Here is a 20,917-nt window from a genome sequence, read left to right as displayed (position 1 = left end):
AAACGAAAGAAAGATTCTTGAAGTATTCACAAAACGACATTTAACAAAAAAAAAATTTGTATTTTGTTTCATCTTTATATTATAAAAGTTTTATTTTATTTAGAAGTATTATAGTAAAATCCTGTAAATTTTTTGTATTGGGAATGAGACTAAACAAAATGCGTCAAGTTATTATTGCGTCGATGTCTTCGCCGCATTTTTCGCATTAATTACTTGCTCGCATTAATTTCATGATTTACAGTATCTAGTAATGGCGGTCTGGAATTAAAGTTGCGTGTACAGTTTACAAAAACACGTTGTATTAAGCTTGAGCTTATATGATAAAGAGATTATTACCCTTGTGTATTTCGGTATCGTCAATATCATATATTAGGAATAAAAATAATGTATTATGCTCGCCAGAGGCTCGCATAATACAATTTTTATTCCTAATATATGATATTGATGATATCGAAAAACACTCTGGTAATAACCTCTATATATCATGAATTAAATGATTAAATGATAAAAATATATGACATTTTTAGGGGATCTTATGAGGTAATTAATGTGATGTGTCACCTGTGGAATGTAGAAAAGTTTTCCTTTCTCCGGCTTGGTCAATGTTCCACCAAAGAGAGGCCACAGCTGCAAATGAAAAGTGAAAATGTGCTATATTTATTTTGCCATCTCCTTTTAAAAACGTGAATATAGCACTGTCAGAAGAACTTCCTTGGTGATCGGCTCTGGTTGGCGCCAATCCGTACTTTAAGATGCCAAAAAGCTCTGTTGCTGTCAATAGTGCTGCCAGTCAACACATAATAAATACTGTATCAGCATAATAAAACTGGTTTAAATCATACAGTATGTATATTCAGCACGAGTATTTCCACCATTCATAATTTCTAGGAAAATATGAATATATAATCAGGATTAGCTCTGCCAGTCGCCATGTTTGCCAGTTGTGAATTAATCGTGTAATAATTGTTATCTTGTTAGGAAATAACTGGGTTTTAGCTATTTTTAATGTTTGATAGATGATTTGGTGAAATGTTCTGTTTATCCCGAGTTAGTGCTGTCTGTTCGCTAAATACTTCCGACTAGTGTATGAAGTTGTAATACACTTTTTCTGAGGAACTAATTTCCATAATTGTAGTTAATGGGCACAAGTTACTAAAATGTCTCACCTCTCCTAGAATTCTGAACAGAGAACTTTTCCCACATCCATTTGGTCCACATACAAGCACATTCATCCCTGACTTCACCTACAACATATAACATAATACTGGCTGGTTTTAACTGTTGGAAAGACAAATATTGTCAAGAAAGAAAGACTTGTTTTTTATATTTATCTATGCACTCAACCGTTTTTAATTACGGTTATATGGTGTCAGGAAAAATATATTATAAAAAACAAAAAAACACTGACAAACACACACACAAAAAAACAAGTCAGTAAACACTTCCGGTAAACAAAGCTGCCACCATTTTAGGAAAATGGCAGCCGATTATCAGCACAAGTAATAATTTAAAAGTTTGGAAGTAACACTTTAAAAAAAGTAATTAAACCAAATAGAGCTGTAATTAGATAGATATAATGTGGAAGAAGGTATTCCACTCAAAAAACTCTCAACTAAACCAACAGAAAAAATCTGATGGCTTAGATTGACTGGAGTAAAGAAAAAAGATGTCCGAACCAAAACAGCAAAGGAGAAAGAAGAAAGTGTTAGTCACTTGACGGGAACAGCTAGCAGAGGACTCATTGGAAGATTTTAGCCATCCCTAGGGGAATGCCATTGTTTGAGGTCAGGTTAAGTAGAAAAGAAAAAGTTAATGCACTGACCTCAAAGTTGAGTTCCTCTACCAATACATCGCCATTTGGGGTTACTAGAGGTACTTTTTCAAATCTGTAACAAAAGTCATATCAAATATTAGCAGACATGTTGGACATACAAAACTCCATCATTCATAAGCTAAGATAACAATGTCTGCAATAAAACAAACAAAATATTTGTCTTATGACTCTATAATCTGTGACATAGGTGTCATATGTATGAGGCTTTAAGCTGTTATTTGGCAAATCGGCAAAAATGCAAATTGAAGTTGAATTTGGCAAATGTATTTCATTATTAATTCACCAAAAATCTAATTCGAAAAAAAATCACCTGCCGTTTGTAAATTACTGTTATTTTATTATTTTGGCCAACAGAAACTGGACTTTGGTTTCAGATTTTCTGACCCAATTCACCACAATAATAAAAATTTTTTTCGGTCCAACTGATATCCAGTGTACGATACTTTTATTGCTTGATCTAAATAAGAACACCACTACTACCACAGATGATACACTACACCTTCCAATGCTTTACATACCCATAACAACACCATTAATGTCACAGTTACTCCTTCCAGTGCTTTATATACACATAACAACACGATTAATGTCATATAGTCTACTCGTTCCAGTGCTTTATGTACACACCATCATTAATGTCATATAGTCTACTCCTTCCAATACTTTACATTCACATAACACCACCATTAATGTCATATAGTCTACTCCTTCCAGTGCTTTACATTCACATAACAACACCATTAATGTCATATAGTCTACTCCTGCCAGTGCTTTACATTCACATAACACCACCATTAATGTCATATAGTCTACTTCTTCCAGTACTTTACATTCACATAACAACACCATTAACGTCATAGTCTACTCCTTCCAGTGCTTTACATTCACATAACAACACCATTAATGTCACACAGTCTACTCCTTCCAGTGCTTTACATTCACATAACAACACCATTAATGTCATATAGTCTACTCCTGCCAGTGCTTTACATTCACATAACACCACCATTAATGTCATATAGTCTACTCCTTCCAGTACATTATATTCACTCAATCAAGAGACTCAGCAGCACACACCATGGCCATTCACAGAGTCATACAACATAACCCAGTGGATTCATTTTTATTTACGCTTTCTTTCACCATGCTCACTTGATGATGTGATCTTTAATGACAATCTTCCCACTGCCTGGCTTGAGCACCCTGTTCTTTTCTTGGGACGCTAAAACAAAGATTATGATGTTTTAATGTCAATTACTTACTCAGACACTGAAAATGTGGACAAAAACAAATAAACACACAGGATTTATTATACTTTCATTGCAAAGTTTAACAAGAATACCAGTGAGGTACATGATACGCCCGTCAGGAGTTTGATGGAAAACCATAGATATTAATGAATATGTTTACGGGTATGATTCCATTCTAATTATATGAAATGTTTGCAATGGGATGGATGAACAGTTTGTTTTGGACCAACTACTGATGATACTGTATCCATTGGAGAAGATTCTGTCTGATTAATGAAGTTATTATTCTTTATTAGAAAGGGAAATTTTGTTTCCTATGATGTTTAGAATAAAGATAAATTATCTGATTTATTTGTATCACAGTGACCTAGTAATAGTATGTGACACACCACCACCCCAAGTCGTTCATATATGTGAGGTTTGATGGTCCTGTATGCATCTGTATGCAAGATATGGTCCGGACAAGAAAAAGTTAACACAGACATACGGACGGATGTACGAATGGACAGACAACACCATACCATAATACGACTCATCATAGACAGGGGTATAAAAATGGAGAATGCATGTAACCAATCTAAGTCAAAAACATTGGGACCAAATACACTATATAGACAAATTAAAAACAAAGAAGACGTTCACACTTAAATAATTTAATAATAATAATAATAATGTAATAAGAATAATGATTACAATATGACTCACCCCAGTACCAATATACAGTTGAATTCTTGAAATATATGATAAAAGTAAAGTCTGTTTAAAATCACAAGGTAAAATTCTGAACATTTATCAACCAAATGTTGAAATAGACTTACATTTCAAATGTCCATTAGAAACCATTGTTCTTTCATAGCGTCCACTGTTGATGTCATTGAGTACTTTAATCAGCTCAGTCACACGTGCAGTGAACCTGCATTTAAATGATAGCAAACACAGCAATTAAAACAGGTTTATATCTGAAACTCTGAAGGAAGGAATTAAGGAAATGGTTTATTTAACGATGCACTCAACACATTTTATTTACAGTTAGACGGCATCAGACTTATGGTTAAGGATCACACAGATATTGAGAGAGGAAACCCGCTGTCGCCACTTCATAGGCTACTCTTTTCAATTAGCAGTAAAGGATCTTTTATATGCACCATTCCTCAGACAGGATAACACATACCATGGCCTTTGATATACCAGTTGTGGTGCACTGGCTAGAGTGAGAAGAAACTTTTAAGATTTATATGGTTTATATTATTTATATTTATATAGGTTTCTTTTGCATATTTATTAGTTTTCAACTTTTTTATCTTATGAAGCAGTTAACTTAAGAGAGTTACCAAAAGGCCTCTTAAAGTTTGTGTTGTTTAACACCACCACTAGAGCACATTGATTTATTAATCATTGGCTAATGGATGTCAAACATTTGGTCATTTTGACATATAGTCTTAGAAAGGAAACCCACTACATTTTTCCATTAGTACCAAGTGATCTTTCATATGCACAGTCAAGATAGCACATACCTTTGATATACCAGCTTTGGTGCACTGGCTAGAACAGGGCCTCTTAAAGACAATTGGTTAGTTAACAGAAGCTGGTAATATGTATAGCTTGCACAGGTTTGCTTCTGTATGAATGTGTACACTGTCTAATAAATTTATATTAAAAATGAAGTTCTGTAATATCATACCCTGCAAGTCTGGTCATTTCTCTACCAGCTAACACAATCCGTCCAATAGCTTCAGCCATTTTCACCAACATCCGACCACTTTTATAGTAGTCCTGAAAGAAAAGGTATATTTGTTTAAAAACTGTTTCAGCAATGCATATTAGGTGACTGAAACACGCCAGCTAAAGACTGCCACAACACATTTGTTATTCTTTTCAATTAGCAGTAAAGCCCACATGACAGCAGATATCACTGAATGATAGTTTAAGTGGGAGGGCACAAAAAAAATCATTTTCGTTCTCACCAGAGGGGAGGACACTGCCCCCCATCCTACACACATTATCTGTTTTTAACCAATAGACAGGGTACCACATACAACTTCCTTTGATCAATCAGTCTTGGAGCAATGGTTGGAATTAATATTAACCCAATAAGTCCACTTTAAAGATGATTTATCAATTTACTTTATTTTCAACCTGTTAATAAATCCATTAAATTAAATTAATTTTCACAACAAACCTCTAAAAACTATTTCTGCATAAAGAAAGTATGTTAACAAAAGAATACAAAACAGTAAATACAACTGACTTCTAAAAGTTCACTGTGTGAGCTGGTCAGATGTCTGGGGTGGGCAAGGTTAAGGAAAGGTCGACTGACCACCAGGTACCCAACAACAGTAGCAATGTCTGGAACAGAAGAAAAGACACAGTAGAAAATGTTTAGCATAAATTAAGTGAATATCAACAAATACCAAATTGAAAACCACCAGTACAAAAGTGTTCCTAAAATACACAACAATGTGTTATATTTATATTTATATAAAATACTATAAGGTTGTTTTTGGGTGGTTTTTTTGGCAAAACATGAATTTTTGTGAATGTTCATGACATGTAAACGTTGCAAATAGCCTATGATATCTGCCATTCATATCTGCAATGAAAATAATGTATGTGTATAAATTTTGTGACTCTTTTAAGTTGGGAATGAATGATGTAAGATTAGATGCATGCACCCCCCCCCCCCCCCCCCCAACCCAGTTTATAGTGCATGTATATCAGTAGGATGTAATACAGGATCAATATTCTTACAGCAGTCTATTACTAGAAAACATAATCAAATACTCTTACACTTTGCAACAACATTATCAACAAAACCCATCTGCAAACGGAAAAAGATGAACTCTCTCAAATGATGGATCTGAAAATATAATAAATGTTATTATTCTAATACATTTTATTTAGCACATATTGTAAAAAAAAATTAAAACATTAAATGCATGATTCAAAATAACTAACAGAATGCAAATAACAATTATATTAATATAGTATAACTCCGATGTATGTCACAAAACTAAAGTAATAAATTAAAGTAATTTTAAAAGAAATAGGCAAATGAACTGATATAAGTACATTTTAGAGTTTATAAAAACCCATTATCAGACCAATTATAATAACTACATCTTTTTCTTTCAGAAGTTTTCAAATAAGGCCTGTTAATAAACATAACACCTTTTATTTTTTTACTAATCTACATACCAGTTTGTTGAATGTTGCCACAATTGTGTATTGTTCTCTTTGGTTACCCTGATAAAAGGCAATTTCTTCACTGAAATGCGAAATGAGCAAGTAATTAAAACAAGCACACACTAGCAACATACATTTAATGCAATTTGTATCTACAAATGACTGATGTGAAACAGGAATCCATCTTTTAAAATGAACTTTATAAAATACCAATAATGAACATATTTATAAATTTGCAATGCTAAACAAAAAACCAACAAAAAATAATACATGTTTTAATTTCAACTATAAAAACAAACTAACACTGCAAATTAAAAATGCATTACACTTCATTTAATATAAATTTGCTTCTGAACTACTTGAGAATATCCACACATTTTACAACAATTTTATGTCACTGTGGTCCAACCTGTTTGTTATTAATCTAGAATTCACAAATCTGTATTCTCCTTCCAGTCTTTGCTCCTGAACTGTCATTCTACCAATCGGTCTACGGATCCTGAAAGTAATTAGTAATATTAACAGAAGGCCATGAGTCAGTAAAAGGTTTGTTTTTCCTAATATTTAATTTTTTTAGATAATATTCTTGTTTTCTCGGATTATGTTTGACTATTTAAATGAAATTGCATATACAGTCAAACCTGTATATAACGGCCACCCAAGGGACCTAACAAAAGTGGCCTTTATAGAGAGGTGACCCTTATATACAAGTTCAAAATTAGAACCCATATATTAAAGAATATCACAACTGTCATAAAAAAAGATGTCGCATTTTTAAACCATTCCCACACTAGCTTGTTTATGTCATCATTGCCTGTTGCTTTCTTCTGCCTTTTTCTTTCGGCTGAAACATTATTGTCAAAATCGGCCAGAACATCAGCTTTCCTTTTTAAAATAGACTTAATCTGAAAACGTCCTACACCAAAATGATCGGCGATCTTTCGCGCACTGAAAGTGCCTTTTTCAGATTTGTTAATAACGTCGATTCTCTGTTCTAACGTTAAAGTACGATTTTTCGGTGGCATTTTGCATGCAAACATATTCCTTGATATATTTCACAAACGCTAACAATGACTTGCAGAAGATATTTTGTGTAATTGAAGGTTATTACCCATGTGACATGTTTAACTCATTTGTTTATTTTATGTCACCGCTAATCCTTCAGTGGAGTATGACCATTGATTACAGCTGAATAAGATCAGGAGTCGCTTAAATAATCCGAACACGGGACATCTGCAATGACCGCCGCCTTCAACAATTCATGTTTATTTAACAATCATGACTGGCTAGACACAATGAAACACCTAACATAATACCTCATTTGTTTAGTTTCTCGAGACTCAATAGAGTGACCATACATACAGATTACATTATGTACAGCCAATGGGAAGTCGTCTACTATTCAGTGAGGATGCTGAGAACCAATCGAATTACCCCATCAGTAACGGAAGTTACCGAGTGTCCGCTTATTTTTCAATTACGATCAGAGAATTACAATGGAACTTTACTTTGATAGAAAATAAACCCAAAGCTTTTACATGACATGGCCATATAAACACATTTAATTTATAATTTTTAAGATGACTGAAAAAGTAAAGACATAACCAGCGTCAAAACATAAAGCAAAAAACGTCTTTACGACGATCATCTTGTGACCGTTATAGCAAGTTCAACCTGTGATTTTGGGTGGAAAATAGTGACCGCTGCCGTTAAGGACAGGTGACCGTTATGTACAGGTCAAATAAAGAAGGAAATGCATTGGGGGGGATTTATAGTGGCCGTTATAGGCAGGTGACCGTTATGTACAGGTGACCGTTAGAACAGGTTCGACTGTATACCATTATGCTTCCGACGCCATATAACCGTAATTAAAATGTGTTGAGTGCGTCGTTCAATAAATCATTTCCTTCCTTCCATATACCATTATGCAAGACTGTCGCCCACATATTGTAGGTATATGGGAGGAGGTCTGTTGTTCTTAATATAATAAAAATGTTTTTAACTTAACATATACATTTTTTTGCAACATAACTATAACAAGGATAATTTTTTTCAGCTGTATAGTAGTATTTAGTAAGGCATAGAAAACATTAAATAATAATAAAAAAGTGAACATACCTAGTGAGTATCAAGCCTGATATTACTAGATATCCCAACATGCACACAGGGCCCTGCAATAAAGAACAAAATAATAAACACACTGAAATATTTTATTAGAGTGAAAACATTATAAGTTTAGTCTTTATTGTCTAGATATATATTCTAGAATATCAAAAGAAAGGAAAGAAACTTCAGCTTAAACTAAAAGCTTAGAAGTAGCTAGCGTGAAAACATGATTTCTGGTGATCTAATAACGACAATTACACTAGTTATTAGGCAGTGTAAAGTATTTTGGGATATTACAACTTTTTACATTACATTACACATGACTTTACAGTTTATTAATACTGTCAAATCAAACATATATTCTGGCCATCCTTGAGTGTGTAGTAGATCAAATTGCTTTTTGTATGAAACAGAAAAGTTAAGTACATCAGACAGTACAGTCATATACTTTATAAACTATACTACCAACCTGAATACCAATGGCACCTGTCAGCTTGATTGTATACAGTAAGACATCAAGAACTGGCTGGAAATATGAAAAAAACAAAACAAACCAACTACTACTTTTATTTCTACTCGAGGAAACAATTTTCTGCATATCAAATGAAAAGCATATTTTAAAATGGTTAAATTAACAAAGACAATGACATCAACACAATTGTGCAACTGTGTCATGTTTATAAAAAATAATTTACTGAAAACAATTAGATTTTTCCTTCATTACTTACTCATACTTATAGCCTGTCCAATATATGTACAGAAACCTTTTTCTGTGACTATATGTCAAATAATAATCGCTTAACAGCCTAGACGTCATCTTGAAGTGACTCATATCTGATAAAAAGAACCTAAGTAGAATGACTGAGATACAGAGAATAATACATAAGTGGCTGTTAAATACCACTTATCTTATGAGTTGTTTTAATGAGTACCTAATGAGTGAAAACAACAAGTTGTAAGATAAATGGTGTCTAATAATTACAGATGCAATATGCTGTTTCTTACATATCCTTAAATACCAGCTTTAAATTAATTATCTTTACCAACTAAAACTTGTTTACAATTGCAGTTCAGTTATACACCATAGAGCAATCACTTTTGGTAGTGTTAATTTCAGTGAACAATGTGACTTTGTATTTAGGTCCTTACCACTAAACAGCCAATCACAGGTCTTTAAATCAAATTCCCACAAGTGAGATGTCGCATTATGATACCCTAAATATTACCCAGTGTTTTCAACAAAGGGTGTGTTAGGAAATAAATTATTATAATCCATCCAAAGTAAAAAATGTAAAGTTTGTTTTATTTAACGACGCCACTAACCATTCAAAGTAGTGTCTGCTCATATTTTGTTAAACCATATAATCAAACAGTATTACAATGCTTTTAATTCTGACACTAAAAGACTTCTAGTCTACACATTTATATATCCAGATTATTAACTTACTTTGCTTAGATTTGAATAGAGCTCAGCTACTGAATCACAAAACTTTTCAACATCCTGGGTCAGAAGTTGGTCTGGGTTTGATATTCTGTTGTCAAGGTTACTCATTTTGTAAAATGTGAATCCTCTGAAACAGATCAAACATGCATGAAATTATTAACCAAAATTGTTTGTCTACAGTTTTTCACCACATGTTTTACACAATGCTTATATGTGAAGCAGACTCACCAACCCAAAACTTTTTTTTTTTTTTTTTTACTTATGACCAGAAATCAGCTTATTTGTGCTACAGTTTGTCAGAATTTCAAAACAATATAGATTTTGCTAAAAACACAAAAATGAACTTTCCTAAGAACCTTAGAATCAACGACTTAAATAATTTCTGCCTGCAACAAATTAAATACTGTAAATATATATATATATTTATTGCATCATAATAATCATACTATTGTGTAGAGAAACTACTGTGCTCAATAGTCCCTCACTTTTTATAGTACTTTGTTGCTTGCAAAACATTTTGAATTTACAGTACATAGATTAATAAATTATTTCCTATCTACGTTATTTCATATCTACATAAGTAACTGGTTGCTAAAAATACCAACCACCCATGACCACAAAATTTCATTTTCAAAAAGCGTTTTTAAAGTGAAAACTTACGTGAGATATCTGTTATACAAGTAATATGTTAACCGGGATCGGAAGAGCACCTTCAGTTCATTCAAACCATACTGAAATACAGAAAATTACAAACTCAACATATGAAAGAAACACAATGCTATTAACGAAGGGAAAGAAAGAAAGAAATGTTTTATTTAACGACGCACTCAACACATTTTATTTACGGTTATATGGCGTCAGACATATGGTTAAGGACCACACAGATTTTGAGAGGAAACCCGCTGTCGCCACTAGATGGGCTACTCTTTTCGATTAGCAGCAAGAGATATTTTATTTGCGCTTCCCACAGGCAGGATAGCACAAACCATAGCCTTTGTTGAACCAGTTATGGATCACTGGTCGGTGCAAGTGGTTTACACCTAACCATTGAGCCTTGCAGAGCACTCACTCAGGGTTTGGAGTTGGTATCTGGATTAAAAATGAACAGAGGTATGTATATATGTATACGCTCAACAACATATTATAATCTGAAACATTGTTCTAGGATATCACACACAAGGTCAATCCAATGGGTCACACTATTCCTGGGTTTTAAAATTTTAAACTTTTGAAAGAAAGAAGAAAGAAAGAAGTGTTTTATTTAACGACGCACTCAACACATTTTAGTTACGGTTATATGGCGTCCGACATATGGTTAAGGACCACACAGATTTTGAGAGGAAACCCGCTGTCGCCACTACATGGGCTACTCTTCCGATTAGCAGCAAGGGATCTTTTATTTGCACTTCCCACAGGCAGGATAGCACAAACCATGGCCTTTGTTGAACCAGTTATGGATCACTGGTCGGTGCAAGTGGTTTACACCTACCCATTGAGCCTTGCGGAGCACTCACTTAGGGTTTGGAGTCAGTATCTGGATTAAAAATCCCATGCCTCGACTGGGATCCGAACCCAGTACCTACCAGCCTGTAGACCGATGGCCTGCCACGACGCCACTGAGGCCGGTTTTAAACTTTTGAAGGCATAAACACATCTATTTGAAATCTTTCTTGCATAGGACAATACTGTTACCACACCTTCCACATATGTTTTTGTAACACCGGTAAACAATGAGGTGATTATGATGAAGTCTAGCAATATAGCTGGATATACTATAATGACATTAATCAAATTGATGGGTTTAAATGTATTACTAATTCTTCAAAAAGATTAAGAACTAACCTTCAGGATATTATTCACCACTGAAATCTGAAAAATAAACAACAATATTTTGTTTAATAAAATACATTCATTTACCAGTAAGGCCAAGTAAAAAAAATTGTTTGGTTCCTGTTACATGCCAAAAACAAATAGGGTAGGTAGGTAGGGAACCCCCCCCCCCCCCCCATTTTCGAGCTAATATTTCCTGAATAGTATAGCAGATTAATATATTAAAAGCTCTTTCTTTGTGTTACAGTGCAACTGACAATACATACTCTAATGAGAATCATTAATTATTTTGTAATAATAAAAAAATGGTGTAACCTAGTCAAACCACAATCCGTATTAATGTAAACACCACCCAAGTCTAATACTACACGGTAAGGTTATAAACTACGATAACACTAAAATAACACTATAATTTGTTCATTGAAAAAAAGTTTTAATATCAAAGGTCTGATCCACAACATGGTTACACCCCCTCACAACTACAGCAACAACACTGATCTTCCCGGCCTATTTCATTGCCAGTATTGCAGTAACAAAATGTACATCATGAACACAACGAAGATGACAATAAAAATTAACAAAATAAGTTAACAAAAAGATCTCCATACTAACTATCCTCATAGCAGAGATATCAAAAGAAAACAACTATTTTCAGGAAAACAGTTTCCCTTTTGGTCGTCCATAAGGACAATGCACAGTATCTTTGCACTGTTGACAAAGAGGTAAAACAGGTTTGTATTTTTGCTTTTAAAGGTCTGATCCACAACATGGTTACACCCCCTCACAACTACAGCACTGCAGACGCTATTAAATGTGAAAAGAGTTGTCATTTCTTAAGGTTTTGGGTACTACCAGTTCATTTCAAATGCCATGGATATCATCATATTTAATAATAAATACAGGGGTTATTTGTCAAACGAATGCAAAATATTGATAGAGTTGATGTCTAAATATTTAATTTAAGTAATCTTTTCAGCATAATCGGCTATTTTCATGTTTACTCTTTATGTTTAACATTGAATCGTAACTCGGTATTTCTAGAAGTTCGATTACGTTTTAGGGAATTCCTCTACCAAAATAGACTGGAAATTTGTATCATTCTGCTTTTTAACAGTAAACTAGCGTAACATTTTGAAGATTGGATTCACAAGTTCCGAATGAGTACGAGAACACGTCCGAGAGCATGTGGTGTCAATGGCGTCTTCCATTTACAGAGTAGAATGTCAAAATGTGCTCATTCAAATCAAATAATATTACACATGTATTTAAATCAATTTCAAATGAAACGACATTCAAGGAATCGGAACACCTTGTCACATTCCGCTATGCTTATATTTCGTGGAAATGTACGAGGAGTTCCGAATGGCTCTCGGAAGCTTTTCATTTGGAACTCTTCAGAAGTAAAATTGCGCAAAGTGTTCCAGGTCTTCTGGTAACGAGATCTTGGACTGACAGATCTCGTGGCATCTCTCTGCAGTTGTTGTTTTTAGAGATGATGAAAATTAGGATTGATATTAATGGATTATTAAATAAAACAGGTGGAAAAAAAAAGGGTGGGGAAAAGGTTAAAAAAAGTTTAGGGTCGGCATCAAAAATTTAGGGACGGTCGGGTAACCGGAACCAAACAATTTTTTTTACTACGCCTAATGTAAAATCTTGATCAAACAACAATGGCACTATTCGGGAAAGAAAGAAAGAAAGAAATGTTTTATTTAAAGACTCACTCCACACATTTTGACTTTGGTTATATGGTGTCGGACATATTGTTAAGGACCACACATATAATGAGAGAGGAAACCCACTACCACCACACAATGTGCTACTCTTTCCGATTAGCAGCAAGGGATCTTTTATATGCAGTATCCCACAGACAGGATAGTACATACCACTGCTTTTGTTAAACCAGTTGTGAAGCACCGGCTGGAATTCTAAATTAAGAGATGGCTGAAGTGTACATTCAAAAAGACCACAACTGATAGGGCCTCAAAAAAAAATAGGTGTGTTTCCGGTTGCATCCCCCAAAAAATTAGGGTAAGTAGGTAGGTTTTTTTTTTTTTTTTGTAAATTGAATACTATAATAATAATAATAATAATAATAAAAATTATTATTATTATTATTATTTATCATCATTATCATTATTGTTATCGTTGTTGTAGTAGTAGTAGTAGTAGTAGTAGTAGTAGTAGTAGTAGTAGTATTGGTATGCACTGTTTGTGTATTTCCTTAAATTAATGGGACATTTGTATTAATTTCGTTGTTCTTAATTTAAATACTTTATGCAAACATTTGAGATGCATTAATAATAAGACCTGTTGATTTAAGTGAAGACGAGAATTAAGCTGAATTGATACGATTATATTTAATCGAAATAATCTGTACCACGGCTACGTTCGTACGTTCGGTTACTTCCATGACTGACCAAGCTGTTCGGTGGTAGCTAATCAGGGGAAGGAACTCTATTACAAAAGCTTTTCCATAATTTCTCAATGTTTTTCGGAAGGGAATTACATGTGCAAAATGTATCGTATAATAGTATGTAAACAATGTGCAAGGAAGGAAATACTCTTGTTTGGTGATGTTGTCCTCTTTTATTTTTACTTCTTTTTTTGTTTCTTTTTTTTTTATTATTATTTCTTTTCAGTTTTTTTTTCAGTTTAAGAGAGAAAAAAATTAGGGTCGGGGGGGTAAAATTAGGGATGGTCGGTCGACCGGAAACACACCTATTTTTTTTTTTGCCTAGAAACTTACACCCACCACTTCAGCACCAAAACCCCTAATAAACAAGAATTCAGTGGAATTAAATATCTCGCCTACCATAAAATACTTTGGTGCACTGTGATGAACATTCACAGGTGCAACTATACACCAAGTTTCATTGACCTGGAGTGTATAGTTTGCGAGGAACCAATAAAAAAGTAATGCCTACATCTCGTCTTTTTACTATGTAAAGAGGAGATAATAACAAGTGCTATTTGACAACTAATAAAACAAAGCATAAATTATCATAAACCTTTTTCGAAAAATATGACATGACTTAAAGATAAACAATAAAGCAAGATGCTTACCGCTGGCATTGCAAAAATAAACTGAAACAGATACTTCTTGAACAGGTTCACGTCTCGACCTATTATTGCACTGAATAACAAAAACAAAAAGATGAAAAAAACCCAACTTTATAAGACTTTTAACATATTTTATTAAAGTATCGGAAAAAACTGTAAGACTGGACAAATAGGTATCCGAAAAACTACACTGATGAACATTATAACAGACCTAAAAATAAATAAATTACATGTTCACTAATATTCTGAAGTGTTTTGTTGTTGTTTCAATAGCCTAATTATACAAAGAAAACATTCTCTAATGTTAAACTGTTGGAAATTCTGATACTTTTGGAAGCATGCAAAGTCATAGGTGTTCAATTAAGAAAAAATCCTTAAAGTATGCCTGTGCAAATGCAGACACAAAAACTAAATATTTTCAAGATAAAAGTATCACAAATATAGTATTATCTTCAAGAATAAATGTTTAATAGCACAGCATAAAATGTTTATTGGTTTTTGTGTCAAACAAAGCTAAATATATGAAAAATTTAAATTATCTTCATGAATAATAATAGTACAGACTGTATAGTGATTGCTTTCTAAATGAATGGTCAAGTATTTATACATGTACCATGTACATAAGAATGAGCTAGTAAATATTTCAAGTACCTTTCAATGAGAGTTCCATTCTGAATCATCCAAACATCGGCGTAGGTCCTAGCTACCAGTGACAAAGCAACCACAAAAAGGTACCATGCCTACAAGTAAACAACATTTTTGGTTGTAATAATACACATTCCATGGAGAGGAATGGAAAATACAACTGATGGGCTAGCTCTGGGTGAGTAGAAAATGTCACCAAATCATGTATTAAACTTATAAAATTAAAAATTAACAAAATATCAATCATTACATGAAATGCTCTTTTGTCAAATTAAAATAAAATTCATACTGTTTTAAAAATTCACAACCTGAAGAATTTGTCAAATGGCAGAGCTAGTCCTAAATCACTCTCGTAAACTTAGGAAAGTAACACAAAATACTTTTTTGTATATAACAAGCATTCTGTGCAATACATATCCTCTACTGGGCCAAACAAATTTTCATTACATGAAATGCTTTTGTCAAATTAAAATAAAATTCACATACCGTTTTAAAAATTCACAACCTGAAGAATTTATCAAATGGCAGAGCTAGTCCTAAATCACTCTCATAAACTTAGGAAAGTAACACAAAATACTTTTTTGTATATAACAAGCATTCTGTAAGTATTGCTAAAACAATACATGTCCTCTACCGAGCCAAACAAATTTTCATATCTCCTATCTTCGGAAAGGGCATATGTAAAAATGGGTAAATCACCACTTAAGTTATATTTGATCTGTAACAGAAAATGGTAAAACTATACACATAATTTCAGTTCAATATGTTGAGTCATTGCCAAATAAATCTGGAAAACTATTTTTTGTATCCTCTAAGTTCAAAGTCCATAACTCTGTCAAACATGGGTAAATCGCCACGAAAGCGAAACTTGATCTGTATCAGAACATGATAAAGCTATACATAAATTTTCAGCTCAGTATTTTTAGACACTGCAAAAACCAGCAGGAAAACACATTTTCACATCTTCTAAGTTCATGGGATATAACTCTGTGAAACATGGGTAAATCATCATAAAAGTCAACCTCGATCTGTAACGGTACATGATAAAGCTATGCACAAAATTTCAGCCCATTATCTTGAGGCATTGCAAAAAATAAAACTTAAAATTAATATTTTGTCCAGAATTATGAAAAAAAAAAAAATACCGACCTGTAAACAGTGTTGTCTGCTTGTTATAGAATTTTGACAGAGGTCAAGTTTAGTCAACCAGTTTTTATTTTAATGTGGTGAAACACTGTAATAATATAGCTAATTTTGAATTTAAATGCCGTCACTTTGCATCTTCTTACAATAACCATAAACTGGATACATGACGTTTCCGTTTTAAGAATGCTGAAAAAATTCCAATGCAAAATTGCTATTTAAATGTTTTTGTTTGAACATTACAAGAAAATCTTGCAATTAATATTTTTTTACCTTTTACGAAAGAAAGTCTGAAAAACAAATGTTTGTATCTCCTAAGTTCAAGGGCCATAACTCTGTGAAAAACGGGTAAATCACCATGAAAGTCAAACTAGTTAAGTAACAGTACATGATAACGCTGTAAACAAAATTTCACCTCAGTATCTTAAGGCAATGTAAAACAAAAACATCTGGAAAACTATAAGTGAGACAGAAGGATGGACTGACCGACAGAAAGACAGACGAAACTTATAGTCCCCTCCTGTTGAACTGGTAGGGGACTAATAACGGGTGTGATTCTTGTTAGGTTTTAAATTTATTTTAGACAAATTGTCAGTGTCTGTGATACATCAAAACAGACAGATGCACTCACCTCTGGTGTTAGCCAGCCTGGAACTAAGATCTTCAAAATATTTAACAACCGTCTGCAAAAACAAAAACAAAGTAAATATAAATAAATAAAACAAATTTTAAAATAAAACAAACAATTTTATTTATATGATCAATTTAAAAAAATAAATGTCTATAAACAAATGGCTACCAAACCTTATTAGGTAATTAATGTAATTTATAAATAGTGCAAAATGTTTTCTATCTGCCAGTTGTTTTTTACAAATGATTGTACCAGGGTGGAGAGATGACATACATGTGAAGGATAAACAGACTTACTGGTATTGAATGAATTAATGAATGAATGTTTAACGACATCCCAACACGAAAAACTACTGGTATTGAAACATCATAGTGCCTACATTCCATTTTGAAAATGATTTTTAAAGTAAAGGTATTTCATTTATTCAGGATATATTAAAGATACTGGTATTAATGTTGTCAACTATTTTTACATGGTATTAAATTTCGCTACAATATTTGTAATGGATATTTTCATTTACCTAAAGAATACAGAATCCACTGCCGCTTTCTCACGTTTCTGGCCATGCTGAAAGCAAACAGATATAACAAATTAATACACATACATACATGTATATATAGTGAAATACTTAAAGCATATTATCATAGCTGCATGTGAAATACATGCCATTCATTATATAATTTACAATATAATCGATTCCATACATGTATCCTCTTTCATTAACTAACCCAAGAATCAAGAATGCTTGGTTTAAAAAGAAGTTTTAATTTTTTTTTAAAACCTACCACCAAAAAACAACCTCTACTGAGTGGACGTCTCAGTTTTTCGCTTAACATTCTATGAGGCAACAAAGTCTGTGAAAAATAATTCAAGCTTACCTGTGAAATTACAACCTTTATTTCTGGTTCTTCAGTTCTGGAAAAACAAAATAGCCCAAAACATCAGATTAAAACAAAATTGAATTACTTATAATAGACATTTGAAATAATGTTAAAATATTTTAAATATTTCTTACTGATAAAGGTCGATGATAGTCACTTTTTGCACCCTTGTTTTGGCTTCTTACACAATAAAACAAACATATCCAACAGTAATTTTTTAATATGATATATTTGACAAAAGATACTTTTTATTTCTTTCATATTTTAAAACTTAAAATTAATATTTTGTCTAGAATTATGATTTTTTTTTTTAAATACCGACCTGTAAACAGTGTTGTCTGCTTGTTATAGAATTTTGACAGAGGTCAAGTTTAGTCAACCAGTTTTTATTTTAATGTGGTGAAACACTGTAATAATATAGCTAATTTTGAATTTAAATGCTGTCACTTTGCATCTTCTTACAATAACCATAAACTGGATACATGACGTTTCCGTTTTAAGAATGCTAAAAAAATTCCAATGCAAAATTGCTATTTAAATGTTTTTGTTTGAACATTACAAGAAAATCTTGTGATTAACATTTTTTACCTTTTATGAAATATGGATTTCAAGTGAAATTACGGCAAGATATACTATATTTATTGTGTACGAATCCAAAACAAGGGTGCGAAAAGTGACTGTTGTCAACCTTAATTATTAGGATTTATGTGAACTTACATGTATGGCTCACCTTAGTGGTACTATAGCCAAATCAGTGTTTCCATCACAGGATAAAATGATCAATTAAAAATGGAAACACAAAATACATCGCATATACATAATTTCTTGATTTTAATTAAAATTGCAGGGCTCGAACTGAACAGCGGCACAGATGGCAATTGCTGTTGTTGAGATATAAATTGCTGTATGTAGAGAGCATCACCGATGGCACTTTTGTGCTGTCGGTAAAGCTTAACAATGGCGAAATGTATACACCTGGTGTTTTATCGGCCAATATTTAACATTTGCATATTTAAAAGATGTCTACATACAATAAGATAGCCTTTCAATCATGTTTAAATTTGCTGCAAATGTCACATTTAAAAAAATTGTCCATGGCAGAAAACTTAAAAGTTCGAGCCCTGAATTGACTTTTCAAGAAAATAGGATTATTGCCCAATTAATATTAAAGTTAAGCCTTCATTTATTTTAAGCCTAATTCAAAACCAATCAGGAAGAATTGCAGGTTGTCTTCAACCGTCTCCTACCAGCCTCGGTTGTGTTGTGGTTAGGCCATCGGTCTACAGGCTGGTAGGTACTGGGTTCGGATCCCCGTCGAGGCATGGGATTTTTAATCCAAACCCTGAGTGAGTGCTCTACAAGGCTCAGTGGGTAGGTGTAAATCACTTGCACCGACCAGTGATTGATAACTGGTTTAACAAAGGCCATGGTTTGTGCTATCCTGCCTGTGGGAAGCGCAAATAAAAAATCCCTTGCTGCTAATCGGAAAGAGTAGCCCATGTAGTGGCGACAGCGGGTTTCCTCTCAAAATCTGTGTGGTCCTTAACCATATGTCGGACGCCATATAACCGTAACTAAAATGTGTTGAGTGCGTCGTTAAATAAAACATTTCTTTCTTTCTTTCAGTTGTCTCCAGTAAAAAATGCAATAAAATGTCTTAGAATGCCGAAAATGCTTTTTAAATAAAAAGTCAATCCTTTTGTCCTCCATAAAATCCTAAACCTCATATAAGAAGCTTCACGTTCAAGCAAGCCTGGCTGTATTAATAATCAGGGAAAATTTTGTTCAGTATCATGATGCAATTCACTACACAAGTTCTAAATATTGCTACACAATTTTAAAACATTAAACTGTAGTCTGTAGTTGCAAATAAATGTTTAATGATTAATTTAAAGAGACACACCCTAGTTATTACGGCGTTGTTTTTCGCTATTAAACCCCATTTTTCACAAATAAAATTGCACTTTACTTACATTTTATTATTTAGAATACACATTTCCATTCACCTGAAGTGCTTTTTGGTAATCCTGATGTTTGTAAAAGCACAAAATGCATTTTTTGCATTTTTTCACAAGACATGCTGTCGAGAAAAAAACGTTAAGCAAGTGAGGTCCAATCTATTTTTAAAGGGGATATTTCCATTTCAATGTCACAGACGTTGGTATATCACGTGACCGTTATCATTTTGGTTCGGTTTGTTTTCTCGTGCACGGTTCGCGCAATGAACATCCGATTTGTTGTTGTTCATTTGTGAGATTTTTCTTCACAGTTCGTGAACATTTTCAGTAACAATAAAGTTCAGACATGTAAGTGTCTCAATACAAAACGTTACAAACCCTTAAAACCAATAATTTTGCTAAGTCTTACGATATCTGGAGAGGGAATACAACCAGGACAGAACAGTTGGAACACGTCCAGGAGAGGTGAAACGAACGCACCCCAAGTCTGTGAAATTTGTCGTGACGTAGGCATTGTTGTGCTTCGAGCAACATCTACCGGTGACATCAGAATACTAACTTTCAAAATTATTTCAAGCAATTCTCGGAACCGGCGTGACGTCACACGGCCTAGTTACCGATCATCCGGGTCTTTGGGGGTGAAGCAAAGCCTTAGTGATTACTGGTTTACATAGAATAAAGTTATCATATTAACTTTTTACATGCCTTACATATTGTCATTTATTTTCTGCAGCTAATACATAGTTGCAATACGTCTTATGTGTATTATAACAGCTTGGGTTGCCATATAAGAGAAACGAACAACGGGAATCTGAATTAGTATAATCTATATTTAGTACCGATGTGTTTCCGTGTACTTTGAATGTCGAGATGTCAGGGCCGGTTGGGCAGAATATAGTTTTTGTTGATGCAATTTTCAGGTAATGTTAATTATAAATTTTAACAATTT

At 33.2% G+C, this 20,917-nt stretch overlaps 1 protein-coding gene across 1 annotated transcript in view; it reads right to left on the bottom strand.

Annotated features, from left to right (window-relative positions):
• The window catches only part of LOC121374217 (ATP-binding cassette sub-family D member 3-like), a 33,089-nt gene that overhangs the window by 9,033 nt on the left and 3,139 nt on the right, over nucleotides 1-20,917 (bottom strand). Inside the window, exons 2-21 of the mRNA XM_041501213.1 lie at nucleotides 18,008-18,044; nucleotides 17,650-17,696; nucleotides 17,130-17,181; nucleotides 15,362-15,450; nucleotides 14,714-14,783; nucleotides 11,660-11,686; nucleotides 10,478-10,548; nucleotides 9,821-9,944; nucleotides 8,843-8,899; nucleotides 8,386-8,438; nucleotides 6,677-6,766; nucleotides 6,280-6,349; nucleotides 5,872-5,941; nucleotides 5,333-5,430; nucleotides 4,766-4,857; nucleotides 3,903-3,997; nucleotides 2,987-3,056; nucleotides 1,823-1,886; nucleotides 1,167-1,244; nucleotides 562-627 (exon numbers count right to left, since the gene is read on the bottom strand). Coding sequence (XP_041357147.1) covers nucleotides 562-627; nucleotides 1,167-1,244; nucleotides 1,823-1,886; nucleotides 2,987-3,056; nucleotides 3,903-3,997; nucleotides 4,766-4,857; nucleotides 5,333-5,430; nucleotides 5,872-5,941; nucleotides 6,280-6,349; nucleotides 6,677-6,766; nucleotides 8,386-8,438; nucleotides 8,843-8,899; nucleotides 9,821-9,944; nucleotides 10,478-10,548; nucleotides 11,660-11,686; nucleotides 14,714-14,783; nucleotides 15,362-15,450; nucleotides 17,130-17,181; nucleotides 17,650-17,696; nucleotides 18,008-18,044 — 1,420 coding nt within the window. The remainder of the gene's footprint in view (nucleotides 1-561; nucleotides 628-1,166; nucleotides 1,245-1,822; nucleotides 1,887-2,986; nucleotides 3,057-3,902; nucleotides 3,998-4,765; nucleotides 4,858-5,332; nucleotides 5,431-5,871; nucleotides 5,942-6,279; nucleotides 6,350-6,676; nucleotides 6,767-8,385; nucleotides 8,439-8,842; nucleotides 8,900-9,820; nucleotides 9,945-10,477; nucleotides 10,549-11,659; nucleotides 11,687-14,713; nucleotides 14,784-15,361; nucleotides 15,451-17,129; nucleotides 17,182-17,649; nucleotides 17,697-18,007; nucleotides 18,045-20,917) is intronic.

Source organism: Gigantopelta aegis, chromosome 6, assembly GCF_016097555.1.
Source record: "Gigantopelta aegis isolate Gae_Host chromosome 6, Gae_host_genome, whole genome shotgun sequence".
Taxonomy (NCBI): domain Eukaryota; kingdom Metazoa; phylum Mollusca; class Gastropoda; order Neomphalida; family Peltospiridae; genus Gigantopelta; species Gigantopelta aegis.
Note: the sequence above shows the minus strand (reverse complement) of the source record. Positions and strands in the feature narration are given on the sequence as shown.